This window comes from Halichondria panicea, chromosome 12, assembly GCF_963675165.1.
Source record: "Halichondria panicea chromosome 12, odHalPani1.1, whole genome shotgun sequence".
Lineage (NCBI taxonomy): Eukaryota > Metazoa > Porifera > Demospongiae > Suberitida > Halichondriidae > Halichondria > Halichondria panicea.
Window position 1 is genome coordinate 6,461,317 of NC_087388.1, and position 20,620 is coordinate 6,481,936.

The window sequence follows — 20,620 nt, forward strand, 5'->3', positions numbered from 1 at the left end:
TTACATGCTCACATTGCAAGAAACAGTATGTGGGTTACACCACTCAAACGCTTCGAACTAGAATCAATCATCATCGTAGCAATATTTTCAACAAAGTAAGAACGTATATAAGCAACCACTTCAACTTTACCGATCACTCTGTCAGAAACCTGAAAGTACAGTGTATTGACGCAACAACGTCCTTCACAGAACTCCAAGCTTTAGAACACTACTGGATAGCTACACTTAGAACAATTATTCCACATGGACTAAATGTATTATCATAATGTATCCACGTGTTTTTAATTAAGTCACATGACTTGCAGTAAATACACCTCGATCCATTTAAAAAGATAGCTGTGCAAAATCTAAAACAGATACTGAGATTGCGCATGCGCGTACCGTTCCCCATGTAGGGGATTGGGACCTTTACCCACAAGGGTGGGGTCCCAATCCCCCACCCTTGTGGGTAAAGTCACACACACACACACACACACACACACACACACACACACACACACACACACACACACTACTATCTATTTGATGCCTGTTGCTAATTCTAAGAACCAAAATTTGAGGTTAATGTTTGTTGTATGCTTGCTTCAGTTTAACCACATAGAAGAACCCACATTCCCCAATCCCACTATCAACTACATGTACCACAAAACCTGACCCAGACAATACAGGGTTGTACTTTATACCTAAGCCCCCCTCAGAAGTTTTCTTTTAAAAGCCAACTTGAAGTATCACAGCAACCAATATCAAGTCCAAGTTAGAAGATAAGTCTTATAATTTATGTCAGCTTGACCTCAACATTTTACAGCTTTACAATAATTATTCAGCATGGCCCCAATGTGAATAGATGTACAATAACTATTGGGTGTTATATAGCACTGTAGTTGCATGTGTATGTGACTGAATGCAACAGATGAATGGGGAGAGTTGGTGCACCATTAAAGACTCTTTAACCCATCATTCTCGGCTCTCCAGGCCGAGCATCTGTGTGCTTTTCTGTTTCTGTCTGTTTCTGTGTTGTGTGTACCTTTAGTCAATTAAAGAAATCAGATCAGCATGACCACCCCCCAGTAACATACATGTGTACATAGATAACTAATTATGAGTACAGTACTGTAATCTATAAATATAGTAGGATGTGTAATAATGTAAAGTAATACTAAGGATAAAGAAAAGGCACAGCGCTGACAGCATTTTTCTTAAAAAAGCACAGAAAGACACATACATGTAACAGGTCAAATTCTATCAATTACTACATCTACATGTACATATAATTACCCAAACCCCCCCCCCTGGCCTCCCTTGAGAGTAGTTAAAACCAGCAGATTAGACCCAAAAAACACAATTCATGCAAGTAAAGACTAGATCACAAGAGTTGAAGGTAATAAAGTACAAATAAATAAAACTACATATTAGTATAATAATAGTTAGAAGCATGAATATAAATAATAGCTAGCTAGCTTACCAGCTTGAAATTAGTTATTCCTGCAACCATTCATGTCTCATAAGTTTAATTTGTAAATGCATTATAAGGAAATAGGAGAGGTGGTTACCCAATTCTACGGTCAGATAAGGCAGTTCCTCGCAATTTATTTTTTCGTTTCAACCCCTCCAACACACACACACACACACACACACACACACACACACACACACACACACACACACACACACACACACACACACACACACACACACACACACACACACACACACACACACACACACACACACACACACACACACACACACACACACACACACACACACACACACACACACACACACACACACACACACACACACACACACACACACACTCTAGTACTGTACCTCCGAACTGTCCAGCCTGGGGACTTGAGAGAGACACAAAGGTGTGGACATTGTGTTCAGGGGTGGTCTCAAGAATACCTCGGCAAACTAGACCCCCTGCAGAGAAATACATTATTAGAGACAATGCTACAATGAAGGCTCCAACTCGCCTTGTGAGAAACAGATCAGGTTGACGCCATATTTTGCATTCTGCATTATAGGCAGCATTCTCCCTTTGATTTCGTTCACCTGTCTCCACATGGGCAGCAGACTGTACTCTGCATCATAGCCATCAATGTTGTACACCTCAGTACCATACTAACTCAGTGCATCGGTCAAGGTCGATGAGAATGGGTTGAAAATGGCTGTCAAAGCAGACGTTCTCTAACCGTATGTAATGGCACATATTGGCTACCACATGTAACAAGGCGTGATGTATTCCTTGCACTAACGGTATAAGACATTGCTTGGCCTCGTGGCGGGTCAAACAGTTGTGTTGAGCATATGGGTACCGATACGCTATCAACGACCGTGGGACAGATATCCGAAAGATCGAAATGCGGCAAAGACAATGTCCTCAATTGGCTAAGTTTTGAAGATTTTAGAGTCCATGGAATAGAGAACTTTAAACACCTCGGTCTTGTTTGACACAATACAATGTTGGGATGGATATTGGACAATTTTACCTAGGCCCGACTGTCCGTTAACAATTAATTTCATTTCTTCCTTGTTCAATGCCATCAATTGATGTACGTGTGGCGTTGGCAGCAAAGTTGGCAATGTGGGAAATTGATCAAGCACTACGGCCGTCAATCGTTCCACTCCTTCACTAATCATCTCATACCTCCTTCAAATAAGTTTCAAATTTCAAATCCACTCTGATTTCTATAATGCAGGCCTGGAATAGAGGCTAGGTTCTACCACATGCACATGCTGTCATGCACATGCACTAACTACATGACTGTACAAGTAGTGATTAAACACTGCACAGTGGTCGATGGTTCACTGTGTGTGTGTGTGTGGGTGTGTGTGTGTGTGTGGGTGTGTGTGTGTGTGTGGGTGTGTGTGTGTGTGTGGGTGTGTGTGTGTGTGTGTGTGTGGGTGTGTGAGTGGTCGATGTACAAAAATTTATAATTGTTCTCCAAATAAACACACAACACAAAGACACAAAGCTTAGCTACAACAAAATAACAAAATAGGTGTTCACCTGCTTAAGGTTCTAAGGACAATGCACAATAATAATAAGAATTGTTTAAAGCTGTAGGAGCTTTGGGGGAGGGAAAACGCACAAAAATCATGTGTAATAAACATACATGTAGGTACAAACAAGGGGGTGTGGCCTAGACATGTTCTATAGTCACTTCTTCTTGCGAGGGGTAGGAGTGGGCTTTTGCTCCGGTTCATCCTGAGCCTCTTCCAGTCCAGGGTTTTTCGTTTTCTTATTAGCAGGAGGCCTGTGTGGGTGGGTGTGTGTGAGGTGTGCATGCCAGTATTTAAATGTGCTAACGAACAAAGGGAATTTCCCTACCCACAAACTAACCCCCAATCCTAACTATATCCCTATACAGAACAAGGGTAATGTGTACAGCATGGTTACTTACATAAGTGGTGTTTTAGACTTCTTGGTCTTTGTTGGCTGCTTAGAGACTGCTTTTCCTTTTCCCACAGCCTTCATCAAGCTCTTAACATCACTGGGGAAGGCCTACACAAGACACACACACACACAGTCAAGTATGGAGAGGGAACATTTGGGCACACCAAACGTTTGGAGCTAAATATTTAGAATCTAACCATCCATGCAAAACTATGCAATGAAGTAGCTAACACCAATGACCCTTAAAAGCAATAATTTGATCTACACACGCCATCTAAGTCTAGGCAGGGTGCACTCCTGGTCTAGGTAATAGTACTCATCACATGACAGTACTGAGTGAACTTACAACGTCCTCATAGTGAGGAGGTTGTTGCAGGTCCACCTCCTGAAAGAAATTGTGCTCCATGATGGCGTTGATGTCGTGTGGGAAACCACTCTCAAAGATAAACTGGAGCACTTCCTTCACAATACGAGCACCAACACACCTACACGTAGCCAAGCAAGATGGTAGGAAAGAATTCAAGAATACATGTACAAAATACATGACATGAGTTTGGAAATTGAACGTTCGCAACACACACAAGTTATGGACAATCAAAGATAGCATCGAAAACACGCCTGATTTGGAAAAAACACCCACTTTTTTCAGAAAATGGACAATTTGGACCCTACATAAATCGCTGATCTATAACCATATCAATTTATTGTAGTGCTATCAAATAATGTATACAAGCTTGAGAACAGATTATGTAACAGTTGGGCATGTACACAAATTACAGCTACCACTGTAACTCAGAGATGGTGTGCTACCATGACTACCTGTAGTCTGCATCACTGGGGACAAGGCCAGTGAGCTCATATCCACAGGTCATCTCAAACACCAGGTGACCTACACACACACACAGGGAGAGGGGGACAGCTTTAGATACAACACACAAGACATTGTCCTATTAATAACTAATGTATACAACCATTTGGAAACTTCAGATACGTACGTACTAAGGGAAAGCAGATATCACAGCTAACACTGATATGATATCAACTATAACACTGATTCTACAGTGTATGTTAAGCTAACACTAACACGGTGTCACGCTAACGCACCAAACATGACAATGTCCACCTTGTCCATATTATCCTTGAGCTGCCTATAGAGTCGTGTCTTATAGCCCAGGATAGTGTTCTCATAGCCAGATAGTTGGCAACGGTTCTCCTCTATAAAGCAGTTACCAGACTGCACATGACCCAGAGGGGGAAACCCCTTCTCGTACAGAAACCTCATTGCCTAGAGTGTATTTATAGTAACGACAATAAATAGTATGCTGACTCTGGGGTTAAAGTTCGACACAGCTTACCTCTAGAACGTGTCGACCATATAAGGCAACCTTGTCAGCACTGAGTCCCTTACTACGCCGCGAGTACTTTTGAGACCAGTCAGAAGTGGGTGTGGCCTAGGGGAGAGGGTATATAACTTCAGTTAGCTGAAATTGTAGCAAAACGATTCATTGAAACGTAACGCACAGTACAGTGGAATCACTCTATAATGGACACCTTGGGGGAACAAACTTTTGACCCTTATACAGAGGTGGCCTTTGTTGAGGGGTTGTTTTGTACACAAACTATTCATTTGGGACCTGGCCTTTATATCGCAGTTGATGTTTCTTCAGGGGTGACCATTAAGAGGGGCTCCACTGTAATATTCTATATCATTGTAGCCAGTCCTCACCCTGTAGATGACATCCTTTAGAGAGCCCCTAGGAATGAGTGGCTGGGAGATGACAAGCTGTGTCCCCTCAGCTCTATAGTAGACACCCTCAATACGGTGCAGGTAGGGGTGGTCCTGGAGAGGGAGGTAGCAAACAACGAGAGAATGAAAACAGGCTTCTGTGCAGATTATGTATATACATGTATTGTGTATAGATTGCTCTCAAAGCATCATGCACACCCACACCACCCACACACACACACACACACACACACACACACACACCACCCACACACACACACACACCTGCAATGCTCTCATGAGCTTGTTGATGGCCGTTTCAGTTGATGAGTCCAGTTTCACCGGACAGCGTTGTGAGACAGGTGCTATGGTAACCAGATGCTCCTCCTCCCCCCTGGCTATGGGGCTCACCTTGAACCAATACTTCTGCATACGACTACCTGCATATCACATGACAATCACATGATCATAGTATCATAGTACTAATTATAGAGTATAGTAGGGATGTGCCCACACTGGTCGGTAGTGGTGGTTGGTACTTTACCACCTCAAAAACCACTTCTTAGGCCTCGTGTACCACAAGATCCAGAGGGAAATTCTGTTGTATAATTGAGAATGAGGGTTGAAAATAACCATCACTTTGAAAATGTGTGGCACATCACTGTTTCATAGTATTCATGTGATATTGAGATTCATAGTTGAACAGGTGTAGTAGGCATAGAGATGTCACATGACACACACGTACCCATGTCCGGAAGAGGGATAACGTCGACTTGCTTATAGTGACTCCTCACAAAGTATTCCACTGACTCCTTTGCATTGTCTGTTAGATACAATACAGCACATGCTCACATGAGCATCACACAATAATGGGCCATAGTACACTGTAGGAAGCTAGTCATGCCAACACCCTGTATGTAGGTTGCTGAATGCTAGTATCCTAGATTTGGGTACAAAAGTTACTCTGTACATGTTAGGCTCTAACAACCAGTTATACATAAGCTGCAATTTACTGCCGACTAATTAATTTAAGATATGCAAAAAATAAGTAGTACAGTTCAACCCCTTGACTACATGTAGACACTCGGTACATACCCCCTCACACACGCGTATAGTGACATACCTCTGTCATACCCCCTCACACACACGCGTATAGTGACGTACCTCTGTCACACCCCCTCACACACACGCGTATAGTGACGTACCTCTGTCACACCCCCTCACACACACGCGTATAGTGACATACCTCTGTCAGACTGTTCTTGTTGTCTCCTTCGTCTGTTCATATCCTCCACAACCGACGGCTCTCGAGTATTGGAGGGGAAATCTAGTAACGGGGGGGTCGTTAGTGGGGGTCATTAGTGGGTGTACAGTGAGGCCCCTCTCAATGACCACCTCTTAAGAAAGGTCAACTACGATATATAGTCCATGTCAACAGTTAGTGTACAAAACAAGCCTTCAACAAAAGGCCACCTCTGTATAAGAGCCAAAACACTTTGTGTCTGTTATAGAGGTGATTCCACTGTACATGTACATATAGACTACGACAGAGCGAGTGGTGATTTACATTACACATGGTACAGTACATATTAACAGGTCGACTATAATTCTAGTTCAGTTAATTCAACATCAATAATTATTATGCTATAAGAAGTTCTGTTGATTCACTGTTATAAGGAGTGACACCTGTTACTTCTATATTGGCCCCATGACATGAACCACACACCACTAAAAGCTTCCCACCATGCAGGCATTGGAGGGCTTCACAACTATACAGTAACGACAACATTTGCTCTACTGACTATTATCCCCCTCTCACCTGTGTTAGTGGGTGAGTCAGTACCATAGCCACGTTCATCCTGACCTAACAGACTCCTCTTTGCCTCATCCGGGTGTCTGTTCTTACGTCGTCGATAGCAACTAAAGCAGAAAAGAAATATTGTTATTTGTAGAACAGAGCGAGCCTAAAGTATCTGTCAGTCAATTATTATCATAAAATATGCATATTTCCACTGCATAACTTCGCTCCTTTGTACCGTATAATTAGGTAATCATGTCTATATATAAAGCTAAGTACACGCTGTAAGTAATTTATCTGTGCCAAACACGACAAGTCTTACTAGCAGTAACAGCAGACAAGGATGGAGAGCAGCACCACTATCACCAGGGCTACTCCCCCAATCACAGCATAGATCTGTGGGGAGAGCACGGCATTATCACAGTCATTGCCTATTAATCATAATAATGACTACACATTAAAAGCTATAATTATGATCATACATGCCAGTGCAAGATGTACGAAATACATGGAACATGTTGGTTGATAGCAATGCATTATGCACACGTACACACACACGATTTATATAGTGCGTGGATATTTCAGGTGTCGAGTCATGCAATAATTTCATACAACAATACTGTACTTAGCCTCACCCATTCATGTTCCATGAACCACTTAGCAATGGACTCCGGTGTGGTGGGCTCCGGTGTGGTGGGCTCCGGTGTGGTGGCCATCTTCAGTAGTCTAGGCAGAGGGCAGACACACAGTACAGCTAGCTAGCTACAGTGCAAGTGAGTGACCTTTCTTTGCTGTGCTGGCTAGTGTCACATGAATGAAAGGACGTACCACGCCCATCATTAATTAGTCTCAAAAAATAGCCGCCTATTTAACAGAGCAAACTTAGAGGGCGAGTTATATAAAAATATTGTGCTTTTAAAGATAGACGCCCTCGAATATAGCCTACTCTACAACAGTCACAATGTTCTTCTTTCTCTGTGGCACTAGCTGTACAGTTCCTGGTTTACTGTGTCTGATGACGTTGTCTCTCTTTCTCAGCTGAGCAGCCAAAATTGTTCTCTTCTCTTTAGCAGCCTTGTACACCATCTTGGGCATGTGCCGGTGACGTGCAATACGTCGAATCTGAGGGTGGAACCGAAACCTGCATGTGTGTGTGTGTGTGTGTGGGGGGGGGGGCAATTAGTTGTAAAATTGAACAATTTAAACACAAATTACGGGCTCTAAGGTAGCTACCAAATCTGCCGAGTCTATGAAGTATATAGTAAGGCTTTTAAAATAGCTGGATTTCACAGAACTAGTAATGATGGGTCATAAGTAAAAGCATATATAGGAAATAAAGGCAGACTTCAGCATGCAATCATACACGCTAAAAAGCATGCAAGAAATACATTCTATATAATACATGTAGACATCTAGTAAATGAAAACCTGCTACTCTGCAATCCCTCACCTGTGTCTCAGCTTATCAGCATACTGCAGCGCAGCTCTCTCCCGTGGTCTCAGCTTACCTGCTTTGTGCGAGGCTTGGGACCGCCATAATCGAATGTTTGTTTCATCACTCCCTGTTAGAATATACGCCGAGTCAGCACTCCACTGGACACAGAATATTCTCTGCATTCTCTTAGTATGATATACATCACGACTGCGACCATCTTCACGTCGAAATATCCGTACAGTTTTATCGAAACTTCCCGAAACAAATTCTTGACCAGTTGGTGAATAGTCGACATCTAGTACAGCCATGACGTGATCCATATGTACATTCAGTGGTTGGTCCAGTTTACGCATGTCAAATGTGTACAAGTTTGAGTCCTCATTAGCCACAGTGAAATGATAAGCTTCAATCGGATTCCACGATATTCCGTTCGATTTCATACTGAGAATGACTTTTCGCAGTGGAGTGGAACCTCGAATATCGTACAATGCGATAGTCCTGTCAGATCCTGTTGTAGCGAGAACATTGCATTCTATTGGATTGAACTTTATATTAGTGATACTATCCACTCCCCATGTGAACGAGCGAACAGGTTCCGAACGATCACTGTCCCATATATCAACCTTCTCTCCACAAGTGGCAAATATCGATTTGGTCCAATGGTGATCAACTCCTAGAAAGACAGATTTCCCAATAGTTGAAGTAACTGGTGAAAATTTAGAGTTAATATCGCTGAGGTTGTCTGGGTATCGCCATGTTTTGACCACTTTGTCTTCCCCGACTGTAATGATGGATCGTGCTTGCCTGTCCGTACAGAGACCTCGTACAAAACCCGAGTGTGCCTGGATGGTTGCTAGGCAATCCTGAGAGGAGAGACTCCACACACGCACTTCCCCATCACAAGACCCTGAGGAGGAATATATCAATAGTTAATTTAATAAACATAAACCTTACTTTTGCGAATGTGGTTGCGATCTAACTATTGCGTTCTGGGCAAGCATGGTGTGTAATTCTAGTACTTAGTTAATTTTTTATTGTTGCGAAGTGATAAACGCTTTAATATATGCAAGGTATACACACACACACACTGACGTACCAGAGAGGAGTGTTGATAGTTGTGTGGGGTGCTTGGCCATGCAGTACACTCCATCAGTGTGGCCAGACAGACTACTGATGAATGGTTTAGCAAACACACGGTCTAGTTTGGTTGCATTCAGGGCTCGTACATACTCCCTCGGCCCCTCCAATGGATGCAATGCAGGGTCCAAGTTCCTAGGCAACTTATGAATGTCACTCTTACGCTGACGAACGTAGTCCTGATGATTTCTGAGCAAAACCTTCACCTTCATGTTGATAGGTCCTCACTTTAAATAGCCACGTGGACTTAGCTTTTAGGCTTTTAACGCATGCGCACTACTGTCACCTTCTTTCTTACACTGAATCCAGCATGGGTGAGTTCATAGACCATCGTTATTATCCATCTTAATTAATCCGTTGTATCATTGCAGTAAGCTTAATATTGATGATTTAAATACCATAGGTAGCCTTTTCTTTCAATGTATGTATCAAATTCGTAGCTTTATGAAGTACCTATGTACAGTAAATTGTACAGTAAGTATCATTATAAGAAGTTCCTACATTTAAATTTAATTCCACTTTCATTATTTTATTACAGGAAAACCTCGTGGATTAGGAACGGGACGTAAACTGCGTATCCATCGCCGGGAGCAGAAATGGCATAACAAGGTATACAAGAAGAAGCATCTTGGGACGGCACTTAAAGCCAACCCCTTCGGAGGTGCCTCCCACGCAAAGGGAATCGTACTCGAGAAAGTGTGAGTGGGTGGAAATATTCAAACACGTCTATTTAGAGTATTTTACGTAGTTGTGTTCATACGTTGGAGCAAATATTAGCCTGTGTTCTTACAACCCCCCCCCCCCCACACACACACACACACTCACACACACAGTGGAGTGGAGGCCAAACAGCCTAACTCAGCTATTCGTAAATGCATCCGTGTCCAACTAATCAAGAATGGTAAGAAGATCACGGCCTTTGTACCTAACGATGGTTGTCTCAACTACATCGAGGAAAATGACGAAGTCTTGATTGCTGGGTTCGGGCGTAAAGGTCACGCTGTCGGAGATATCCCCGGTAAGCTGAGAGCATTGCTCTTACATTGGTATAGTCTGTAGATTACTTTCAGAGTTTGTACACTTCATAATATTTGCTTTTGGATGCTCATTAAAAGTTCTGCCTTGGTTTATCCTACCTGTAAAACCATGCTATATTTATTAAAATTGACTCGTACAGCTATTCGTTCATGTGTAACTTATGATACATACTTTATTGTGTTCAGCAGGGAGCTCTTCAACTCTTTGAGCTATACTATAGAAGATAGAAATGGTATAATGTTGCTAGCTCTGGTTAGCCAATGAATAGTGGGATCTACACTATTATGTACAAGCTAGTCGTAATTATAGCTATTCGTGTTCATCACATCATAATCTCAACACCTCCCTATGCAGGTGTTCGTTTCAAGGTTGTGAAGGTGGCCAACGTGTCGCTGTGGGCTCTGTACTCTGGCAAGAAGGAGAGACCAAGATCATAAGAACACTCTCTGTGCATGTGTCTTGTCTTTATTGATTGATTGCTCTGCACTTTGTAGTGGCATTTTTCACAATGATTATCTTGTTGCAATTTAACAATGTCAATAATTATAAAAACTGTAAATTGTATATTAATTTTATTTGACAGGAACAGGGAATGGCATGCATGGAAAGCATTTCTTGCAGAGAGAGTAGTAGCCCCACCCCCATATATTTCTGTAACACTTGTTCGAGGGCGGTTTGTGAATGAGGTACTGTACAAATCTAATGCAGTCATAGCGTCTTCACAATCAGAGCTGTTTTTATAATTATAGCTTATAGCAATAATAATTATTGCACAAAAAAAGTGATCGATTGCCATGCAGAATGAAAGCACAAAATAATAATGATATAATTGTGAATATCAGTGCATGAGACAATGTTCCACTAGTACAGTGGCTACTATCGTGTTGAACTCCAGTCCATTTCTCTCCTCCAGCTGAAGGAAGAGTCCAGCCAATCTTTGGAATACTTCTGTTAGAATGCCCGCTAAGCAGTCGTGACTGTCACAGTGTAGCTGCTGTGTGATGAGTGCCTTTAGTGTGGACATGAGGTATGTGATGGTGTGGAGCTGTGAGGGTGCGAGGGACGTCAGTTTGTGGGTGGAGTCTATTAGGGACACGTCTTGTGGGGCCATGAATGGTGTCTGTGTGTGTGGGCGTGTGTGTGTGTAGTGATTGCATTATCAAAAATCAAATGCAATGTAGCAAGCATGAAAGTCATACTCAATAGCCACAATCATACAAGTAGTGCTGTTGGATTTGGGAAAGCTTCTCAAAAACCATTATTATTAGGTAAATATTCGCCACAGATTATAATGAGCTACTGTACGTTTTACACACGTGTACCTTAAGTGATGAGAAGAATGTAGCGAGTAGTCCTAGCAACACTCTCAAGTCTGTCTCCCCTCTCAAGAGGGACCAGTCCAGGGAGGAGTTCATCTCAGCCTAGTGAGGGGGGGGGGTACCATGACACACACACACACTCTGTTACTATTAGACACAGGCCCAAATTTTCTTTAAAGCCGTAAAACGAAGAATTTTATGTTGAAATTTCAAATGATAGCCGAAAATTATTCTGTAGAGTACTTGGTAACAGTACTTTCTTACAAACAAAAATCGAACTCTTTCACTGTGCATAAAATAGATTTACTGACCTTGATAGCATGGATGGGATCTAGAATATCTGCGTCCAGATGATCGTCATAGCAACACACTTGTAAACAGTTGAATATGACAGGATTTGCTTGACAACTACCGCCCAACACAAAGTGTAATATGACATCACAGCCTGGATCATGTGATCTCTCGGAAATCCTTGTACACACGTCATGTACCACCTGTACAATCAGAACAGTATACACTGAGCAATAGTTCATGTGAAAAAATCCGTTGCAATGGTTACAAAGTATAGTACTGCAGTACACCAACAAAAATGAAACCCATAGAAAATGTTCTGTTTATTGAGGTGCCTATAATTATATCTATTTGTGTGTTCTTTATAATAGTGGTTCCATGTACCACAAAAACATTAAACTGGACCATCTCCAAACTCAAGTTAATGACCATTTCAGGTAACACTTTTGTCACATGTACCTCTCATGCCGTTGTACTTTTTTGAACGGCCATAACTTCAGTTCTGGCCATCCGATTTCAATTATTTTGTGATTTTCAGAAAGCTTAGAAAAAACTGTATCAGATGGCATGATCAGCTCCAAAATTTAAATCGGACCTGATTTGAACTTTTCCCCCACGCCCACGCTTTCTTGTCAAAATAGGCCTTAAAAATGACCTTCGATTTTATTATACCATCTGAAAGAGTTCACTTTAAGCTATCAGAAAATCATTAAACTGTTGAAATTGGACCATCTGAACCCAAGTTATGGCCGTTCAAAGATGCTACTTTTATCGCCGGTGTATTATTACACATGCACAAACTTTAGGTACGTATTAATTGCACTCAATGTGACCTTACCTTTGGTATTTGTTTGAGGTCCACTTGCATTTCTCCATGGAGCACTTGAGCTTGGTTTTTTAAAAGGTCGTCAAAGGTCAATCTTGTATCACAGCTGCTCTCAACACACTCGGCAAAATTAGCTCCATCATTATCAACTTTTGATCTCTTGCTTTGAACATTATCACTAGCTCCATTTTCAATAGACAATCTATTGACCTCTAACCCCTTGTTACTATATAACTCGAGGGACGGATGGAACGTCCACAGTGTAGAGAGACGGTGACCAAACCGCTGCACAATCTCGATCTGTGACCTTGTCTGAATGGACCCAGGCCTGCACAGAGTGTGAGGAATTATACACTAATTTCTCATTATGGAGGCATTTTTGACTGCCTATAACTTGAGTTAAGAGTATGCGATTTCTTAAGTAAAATATGCATTCTGTAGCTCTTAGGGAGCTTAATCACATCGTATGTTTAGATATGAGCAAAATGTATAGTAGTCTTGTCTTAACGTAATGCTAAGTCGAAAAACAATTATACTGGTTCGAGGCTAAGGCTATAATAGACACACACAGAGTTGTATTTCTTACCTCTTTACACGGACATGTCCAATGGCAGCGTTGGCTGGAGTTCTAGTAGAGTAGATCATGTGACATGCAATAAGGAGTCCAGTACGTCCCAGGCCAGCGTGACAATGTACAGCCGCTTTACCTATACTCAGAGAATAGTCCAGCACCTTGACAGCATCCAGGAGTGTCTCTAGACTGGGCACACTGTAGTCTGACCAGCCAAAGTTGTAGTAGTACACTGTGTGTGTGTGTGTGTGTGTGTGTGGGTGGGTGTGTGTGGGTGTGTGGGTGTGGGTGTGGGTAGTGTGTGGGGGAGGTAGTACAATCAGTATTCTGCAATAGTACAAGTGAAGAGGTCATGATTGGCTGAGCAATACACATACAGAGCCAAAATTTAAGCTCCTAGCTATACCGTAAACCAATGTATGTAAAGCTGATAATGGTATGATATGATTGTGTCTCTCACCTCCCTCGCTCATGAGGTGTTGAGGTTGGTAGGTGAACCCAGAGTCCTCTAGTCCCGGTCCACACTTAGAGTGCTCCCAGGCACACTGCAGGTTGATAACACTGGATACACCCACACTGTAGGGGGGGGAGGTTGCCTGATGATAGGTCAGTTATCACTCGATACTGTACCTACAATGCTATCACTATTGACCTCCCTAAAGAGACCACCTCTCTATTGAGACCACTCAGTACTGTCCCTACAATGCTATCACTATTGACCTCCCTAAAGAGACCACCTCTCTATTGAGACCACTCAGTACTGTCCCTACAATGCTATCACTATTGAGAGCCTACAGTTAACATGTGCTAACACTTTGCTAATAGGAAGGTAAAAGTGTTAAAAGTTGTGAGGTGGAAATTACACACATTGGTATCAATCGCACTTACTCTTGACAATTGACACTATTCAGTATAAGCACAGGATAATGCAAACACTAACATACTAAGACAACAAACTCTTGAGAAAAGTTTGCCTTGATACGCTAGTAAACTACGCCAGGACATAGATTTTTAAACGGAGCTTTTTAGTATTGAGAACATTTTACAAAGTATTACAACGCAAACTTTAACACACCTACCTCTTAAACTGGCCAATGATATCGTAGATCCTGAACAGGAGTGTTGAGGGACGAGCCATGGCTAGCACATTATCAGTGACCCAGTGAGAGTAGAGACCCCTCAATGCCATGTCCTCTGACCTCCATTGCAGGGGACTCTCGTACTTACAACTCTGACCTCCACAGAACAACGAGCACTGGACTGAACCTGGTGTGTGTGTGTGTGTGTGTGTGTGAGTGAGGGGGCTATCTCTTTTTCGACATCTAAATTTGTTAGTAGTGGGTTGTGCAAATATGATATGAGATCTTACAATAGATATCTCACATGTCTAGCTAGCCTAGGTAGACTGTAGGAGTGCAGTATCTATGGCTAGCTAGCTACACAGTACAGTACAGAGGTATCTCTATCTCACCAGATGATGATCTTCTCAGTTTCTCTGACATGAGGCTGTAGGCAGGTACTGGTCCATCATCTCTCTTCCTGTGAGCACCTCTGGGGGAGTAGCTCTTCCTCTCTTTGAGCTGCTCCTTCAACATCTCTGCACTGTGTGTGTGTTTCTATGGGCACATCACAAGTAGGCCGGGCTTTACCTCGAGGGAAGTTGGGTCCATTTGGTAATGTATCGTTAACTAAATAAACTATAAATGACTTGTGCAAGCCACGCATGCGCAACATTCTCTATGAATTTATATACATGTGTACATGATTAATTGTACATGTATAATAATGGAAAAGGTCATTCCACCCCTTAACTTACTTGCTATAACATGGCAATCAATACTAGTGGCTATGACCTGAACTGGTTGGAGCCCCCTCCTGATGACCTCAAGTGTCTCATCTGCCTCTGTGTGGCCAGGGACCCTCACCAACATCCTGGAGATGACACCAACGAATGTGGCAAAGTATTCTGTCGTAACTGCATCACTGAATACCAGAAAAACAAGACAACTTGCCCAAACTGTCGGAAAAACCTCACTCACTTCAAGGATGCAAAAAGTAAGAGCCATACAAGTATACATGAGTATAAATAGTACTGCATGAGTCAATGCTATACAATCACATCAATAGGTGCCCGGCAAATAAGATCCATCAAGGTCAAGTGCGACAACAATGGTTGTCCCTGGGTGGGGGAACTTGGCTCCTTAGATGCACACCTTCAGTCATGTGACTATGCTCTCCTGCCCTGTACTAACAAGTGCAAGATCGATAACGAGATTGCCAAGTTTCTGAGGAGGAAGGATCTTAAAGACCACCTTACCAACGACTGCCCAAGACGCCAGTACAAGTGTTCATATTGCAAAGAGACGGGTGAATACCAAGAGAGGATCACCACTCATCTAGATACCTGTCCGAAGGTCAAAGTACTATGCCCAAATCCCCAGTGCCCAGTCGGAAATTTTCGAAGCCAAATCGACAGCCATCGCTCCACCTGCAAGTATGAGACTGTGCGCTGCAAGTATGCTGAAGTTGGATGTAAAGAAAGACTTGTACGACAAGAACTCTCAAAACACGAGGAAGATGACCAATTTCACCTTCGAGTAACGACTGTAAAAGTTCTAGAGCTTACCAAAATGAATAGGTATCTGCTTAAATCTACTAGCAGAGTTCCTTGTACAGTCAGATTAGCTAACTATCTGAAATACAAGAGTGATGCTGATGAATTTTGCAGTCCTCCGTTCTACACTTCTTACACTGGCTACAAGATGTGTATCAATGTGTATGCCAATGGCCTTGGTGATGGTAATGGCACTCATGTTTCAGTGTATGCCCATCTCATGAAGGGAGACAATGATGACTCCCTGTCTTGGCCGTTCACTGGGAAAGTCACATTCGAGCTACTCAACCAACTGGAGGACAAGAACCATCACCAGGAGACAACCCTATTCCGAGCAGACAGTAAGTCCAGTCAGAGAGTGGTGGAGCGTGAGAGAGCATCACTAGGATACGGCCGGCCAAAGTTCATCTCCCACGCTGACCTCGACTACAAATCTGACAAGAACACTAAGTACCTCAAAGACGATACTCTGATGTTCAGGGTATCTGTACAAGTACCTGACTACAAGCCATGGCTAGAGTGTACTCTCTAAAGACCTAGTTATATCCAGTTTTTTTTTAGTTTATCAACTAAAAAGTTGAACGATAGCTATAGCTGACATTCCATGTGTGGTAGTACCAAGAAGTTATGGTGTAATTTATAATTTTCGGTTATACAATGCAGTGGTGGATTCGTTGTTGAATCAGCTCACGAGTTGCTAAGATACGCAACAAAGTACCTCCGACTGTCAGGCCTGGAAGCAAAGGCTCATCTGTTCGATGAGTGTTTCAGAGGAAGGGGGAGGATCTAGAAATGTGGTATACAGTTATCTCTTATGGGCAAAGAACGGTTCATCTCACTACCCACGCTTACCTCGATTGCACTCAGTACCTTAAAGATGATCTGTACAAGTACCTGACTATAAACCATGGCTGGAGTGTACACTCTAAGAATGTTTGGTTAACCCAGAAACTATAATTATACTGTTTGAACTGACAAGAAATATTTATGTGCATCAATTAGACTCTATAATGTTTACAGTAGTACCATTGAAAATGCAATAAAAGAAGTCAAGTGGACGACATTATCACAGTTTATTAAAGTCATTTGAGTTAACAAGCTTGACAAAGCTTTATACCTCTTCCCTATAGCCTCGACTCCAGCCCCTCAGCGGCCTGGAATCGAGGCTAACCTCTTCCCTTGTTGTTCAGTCTTCAGAATAATGTTTTCTAAGCTTCAGAGAAGAGAGAAGCTTCAGCTAAGAGCCATTCCAATAATGATAAAACGGGAACTGACTTCTAGTACACGATAGTACACGAATATAAATGTCACGAAAGTGAACGAGAATATCCATTCGTAAGAATCTGACGAACGACTGACGCATGCGCAGACAACTAGTACCAGGCCTAGTTGTTCGCCTAATCGTTATAAAAGCGAAAACTTGGCCTGGGATCGAGGCTACAGCTTAGTCTTGCGGACCCAGACCCTGAAAGAGGGTCTGGCCAATTTCACCGTACAGAGTTGTGTTGATGGCGCCACAAATATCGTGGCGCTCTAAGTGGCTGATTATGGTGTTTGTAGTAAGTTGTGAAACCGCACAGCTGCACTGCTAGCTAATTGTACACTGTAACGGCTGGCTTGCGAGACTACTTGCAGATAGCATTCTAGTGCAGAGCTAGCTACTAAGTATATATAGAGTAGCAACACTCGGGGGACAACTTGAAGTTTTGCTACGCACTATTCTGCAATGGTATTCCAAGTAAACTAAGCAAAATAGGCATAACTCGAGAACAAAGCATTATTTTGCAAATCCAAGAAAACATGACTAGAAGCCTATAGAAACTCTTCCTTGCACTTAATTGATCCTTGAGCAGCTGTAGCAGTCTACACAGACAGACACACTACTCGCTTGCACATGCACACCGAGGCATAGATCAATAGGGGTTGGTTATTAATTATTATGCCATAGCAAAAAATTATTATTATATTAATATTATGCCATAGCATAAAATAGGTACCGGTACTGGTGAGAATTATTCTGGTACAATTATGAAAATAATAGGCAGGTTTTGAAAGTACAGGTCATAATTAAAGGGCTCCCGTAAAGAAGGGCTATTAAACAATATTCAGTCTGAATAATTGTTGTTTAATAGCACTAACTTTCTCTGCATACCGTATAATTATATAGCGCAACATTTTCGAGGGGCTTAATTTTCGCTGATTTCGTGGGTTAGCAACCCTACACGAAAATTAAGTCCACAAAAATTGATTAGAATTATCTGCTATAACGTGCAAAGATTAAAGGCGTGGCTTCCGGTAAACAGTTATTCCACGAACATTGTGCCAACGAAATGCTTTTAGAGGCCATCCTACGAAATATAAGTGCCTCAAACATTTCGCGCTATACGGTAGATCAAAGCTCCAGCTGCAATATGGACAGTCAAAAGCAACTCTATAGCTAGAAATTCATGATCGGTTTTAATAAAGGTCAAAGGTCGCAATCAATTATCGATCGCGAACTTTGACCTCCGTTTTCTCGAATACGTTTAATACCGTTTTTTACCGGAGGCCTTCAATTATAGTGTAAACATTTGCAGGCCTGATGGTTAATACTGACGGTTAATTATCCGAGTCTCCTTGGTATTCTGTAGTGTTAATAGATAGTGTCAGTCGTGTGGCCATTATTGATGTTACTTGTGCAATGACATGGGGTCGCTTTGGTGGAATATGTGGGAATACAGTAGACTCTCGTTAATCCGGTCACCCTTGAGACATGTACAGCAACTTGGACGGAATAGCGAAGTGGCTGTATTTCAAGAAATAGCCGCGGCTTAAAAAAATGACCTTACTTTGAATCTAATGACTACTTTTGCGGTTCTTGTATATATAGCGAGGTAAGTTGCATTTCAGTTTTCGGTTCTGAATCATTCTGCTCTCTATTATTTATTTTAAGTGTATAATCTGCCAAACCACACCTAAAATGTCATATCCAGCCGTAATAATTTGAGGCAGCTATACAGTATAATTATACGTACGCGGAATAGCGAGTGGCCGCATTTCAGGGCGAGTTTTGTGAAACGACCGGTAATTCAAAGAACCCGATTGGCGAGAGTCTACTGTAGTTAGTAGTCATTGTGAAGCCTCGTTCCAACGTCAATTTTTCTTTAATAAAACGGAAGGAAGAAAAAGTCGTAATATGCGGTATTGGATAGCCGGCTTTGTACTGTACATGCTAATATTGGCTCTCTCTCACCAAATCATGATCTTCTCAGTTCTCTGACATGAGGCTGTAAGCAGGAACTGGTCCATCATCTCTCTTCCAATACAGGTATATAATAGCTAGGTACCTTTGGGGGATCGGAGCAGCTCTTCTCTCCACACAGTACTCCCACTCCACCCTTGTGTGCGCATGCGCACTGGCTCCAGCTGGCTACTTGCTGTTTCATGTTTATGTTGACGCTGGCCGTTTGTCTGTACTGCACAGCTAGCTGTACTGTGAGGTTACCAGCTCGTCTATTTAGTCTACCGTGAGTTATGGCTGCCATAATGGATGAACCGACTATATTCGAAGTGCCTGATTGTGAGAACCTGATGTACACTGGTCAGACACACTCACTGCCCCTCACAATGCAGAGCAACACAATGACCATCACGGTGGACTTCAAAGAGAAGTATGTTTGGGTGAATGTTGAACTGAAGCAAAAAAGTTCCGATTATCTCACCGTGACAGTTAAAGTCGAGCTACTCAGCCATCGGTCGAGCAGGAACAATCCCGCGGAGATATTCACATTTGCTGTTTTGAATCAACAGTACGATGCCAGGAAGCTTCTTACCCATGCAGACCTCGATAAAGAAGACAATGGCTACCTCGTCAACAAGAAAGGTCATATTACAGATAGACTGAGGTTCCGAGTATCTGTACAAGAACAAAACTAGCCGAGTACAAGTACAAGTGTGTATACTCCGTGCTGCTGAGACTTCCTACTAGAAACTATTATTCTAGTGCTATGTATGTATGTATGTAGCTATATTAGTATGTGTGATAATAGAACAAGACAAAACTAGCCGAGTGTGTATGCTTGAAACTTCTAACTATATTCTAGTGCTATATGTATGTGTGTATGATAATGCATGCATGTGATCATAATAATATTATGCATGAACGAGTTATTATTGTGATCTTCACAAAGAATCTGCTTTACGTACACTAAGAGTGAAGTTCTGTTGATGTGATTATTAACTGAAAAATGGCTTATGTAAGCAATATGTATACATGCGCTTTAATCAACAGTTCGACGATTCTTTCCGCTGCCATAACTTGAATTCCGTGGATCCATGCAATGTCAACATTTTATGGAAAAAATCGTATTTTGAGAGATAAAAGGATTTGTAAGTTTGGCGATACCATGGATAAAATAGCCTATGGTCCAAGGCCGAAAAATGACTGGCAAATTAGTTGCTATATACTTTGAATTTTTTCGTGT

The 20,620-nt window shown here is 42.1% G+C and overlaps 5 protein-coding genes across 5 annotated transcripts; 2 read left to right on the forward strand and 3 right to left on the reverse strand.

Moving 5' to 3' along the window:
* Positions 1 to 2,922: 2,922 nt before the first annotated feature.
* Positions 2,923 to 7,724, reverse strand: LOC135345850 (slowpoke-binding protein-like). The gene is made up of 13 exons (XM_064543325.1): positions 7,563 to 7,724; positions 7,250 to 7,323; positions 6,949 to 7,049; positions 6,376 to 6,456; positions 5,875 to 5,952; positions 5,415 to 5,569; positions 5,130 to 5,243; positions 4,759 to 4,854; positions 4,508 to 4,688; positions 4,223 to 4,292; positions 3,750 to 3,888; positions 3,411 to 3,511; positions 2,923 to 3,263 (listed from the first exon to the last, which is right to left on the reverse strand). Exons 1-13 carry the CDS (start codon positions 7,641 to 7,643, stop codon positions 3,167 to 3,169), a joined length of 1,368 nt encoding a protein of 455 aa, XP_064399395.1. The 5' UTR covers positions 7,644 to 7,724; the 3' UTR covers positions 2,923 to 3,166.
* A 63-nt stretch (positions 7,725 to 7,787) lies between these two features.
* LOC135345855 (DDB1- and CUL4-associated factor 13-like) lies at positions 7,788 to 9,710 on the reverse strand. Its single transcript, XM_064543329.1, has 3 exons — positions 9,458 to 9,710; positions 8,377 to 9,268; positions 7,788 to 8,068 (listed from the first exon to the last, which is right to left on the reverse strand). Exons 1-3 carry the CDS (start codon positions 9,708 to 9,710, stop codon positions 7,870 to 7,872), a joined length of 1,344 nt encoding a protein of 447 aa, XP_064399399.1. The 3' UTR covers positions 7,788 to 7,869.
* Positions 9,711 to 9,714: 4 nt separating this feature from the next.
* LOC135345857 (small ribosomal subunit protein uS12) lies at positions 9,715 to 11,070 on the forward strand. The gene is made up of 4 exons (XM_064543330.1): positions 9,715 to 9,812; positions 10,037 to 10,196; positions 10,332 to 10,516; positions 10,891 to 11,070. Exons 1-4 carry the CDS (start codon positions 9,809 to 9,811, stop codon positions 10,971 to 10,973), a joined length of 432 nt encoding a protein of 143 aa, XP_064399400.1. The 5' UTR covers positions 9,715 to 9,808; the 3' UTR covers positions 10,974 to 11,070.
* Positions 11,071 to 11,266: 196 nt separating this feature from the next.
* LOC135345603 (protein tyrosine phosphatase domain-containing protein 1-like) lies at positions 11,267 to 15,178 on the reverse strand. The gene is made up of 8 exons (XM_064543018.1): positions 15,015 to 15,178; positions 14,623 to 14,809; positions 14,004 to 14,119; positions 13,559 to 13,775; positions 12,985 to 13,300; positions 12,167 to 12,349; positions 11,859 to 11,957; positions 11,267 to 11,656 (listed from the first exon to the last, which is right to left on the reverse strand). Exons 1-8 carry the CDS (start codon positions 15,136 to 15,138, stop codon positions 11,375 to 11,377), a joined length of 1,524 nt encoding a protein of 507 aa, XP_064399088.1. The 5' UTR covers positions 15,139 to 15,178; the 3' UTR covers positions 11,267 to 11,374.
* Positions 15,179 to 15,349: 171 nt separating this feature from the next.
* Positions 15,350 to 16,815, forward strand: LOC135345667 (TNF receptor-associated factor 4-like). The gene is made up of 2 exons (XM_064543096.1): positions 15,350 to 15,598; positions 15,671 to 16,815. The coding sequence occupies exons 1-2, from the start codon at positions 15,370 to 15,372 to the stop codon at positions 16,687 to 16,689; spliced, it is 1,248 nt and encodes a 415-aa protein (XP_064399166.1). The 5' UTR covers positions 15,350 to 15,369; the 3' UTR covers positions 16,690 to 16,815.
* Positions 16,816 to 20,620: the final 3,805 nt, after the last annotated feature.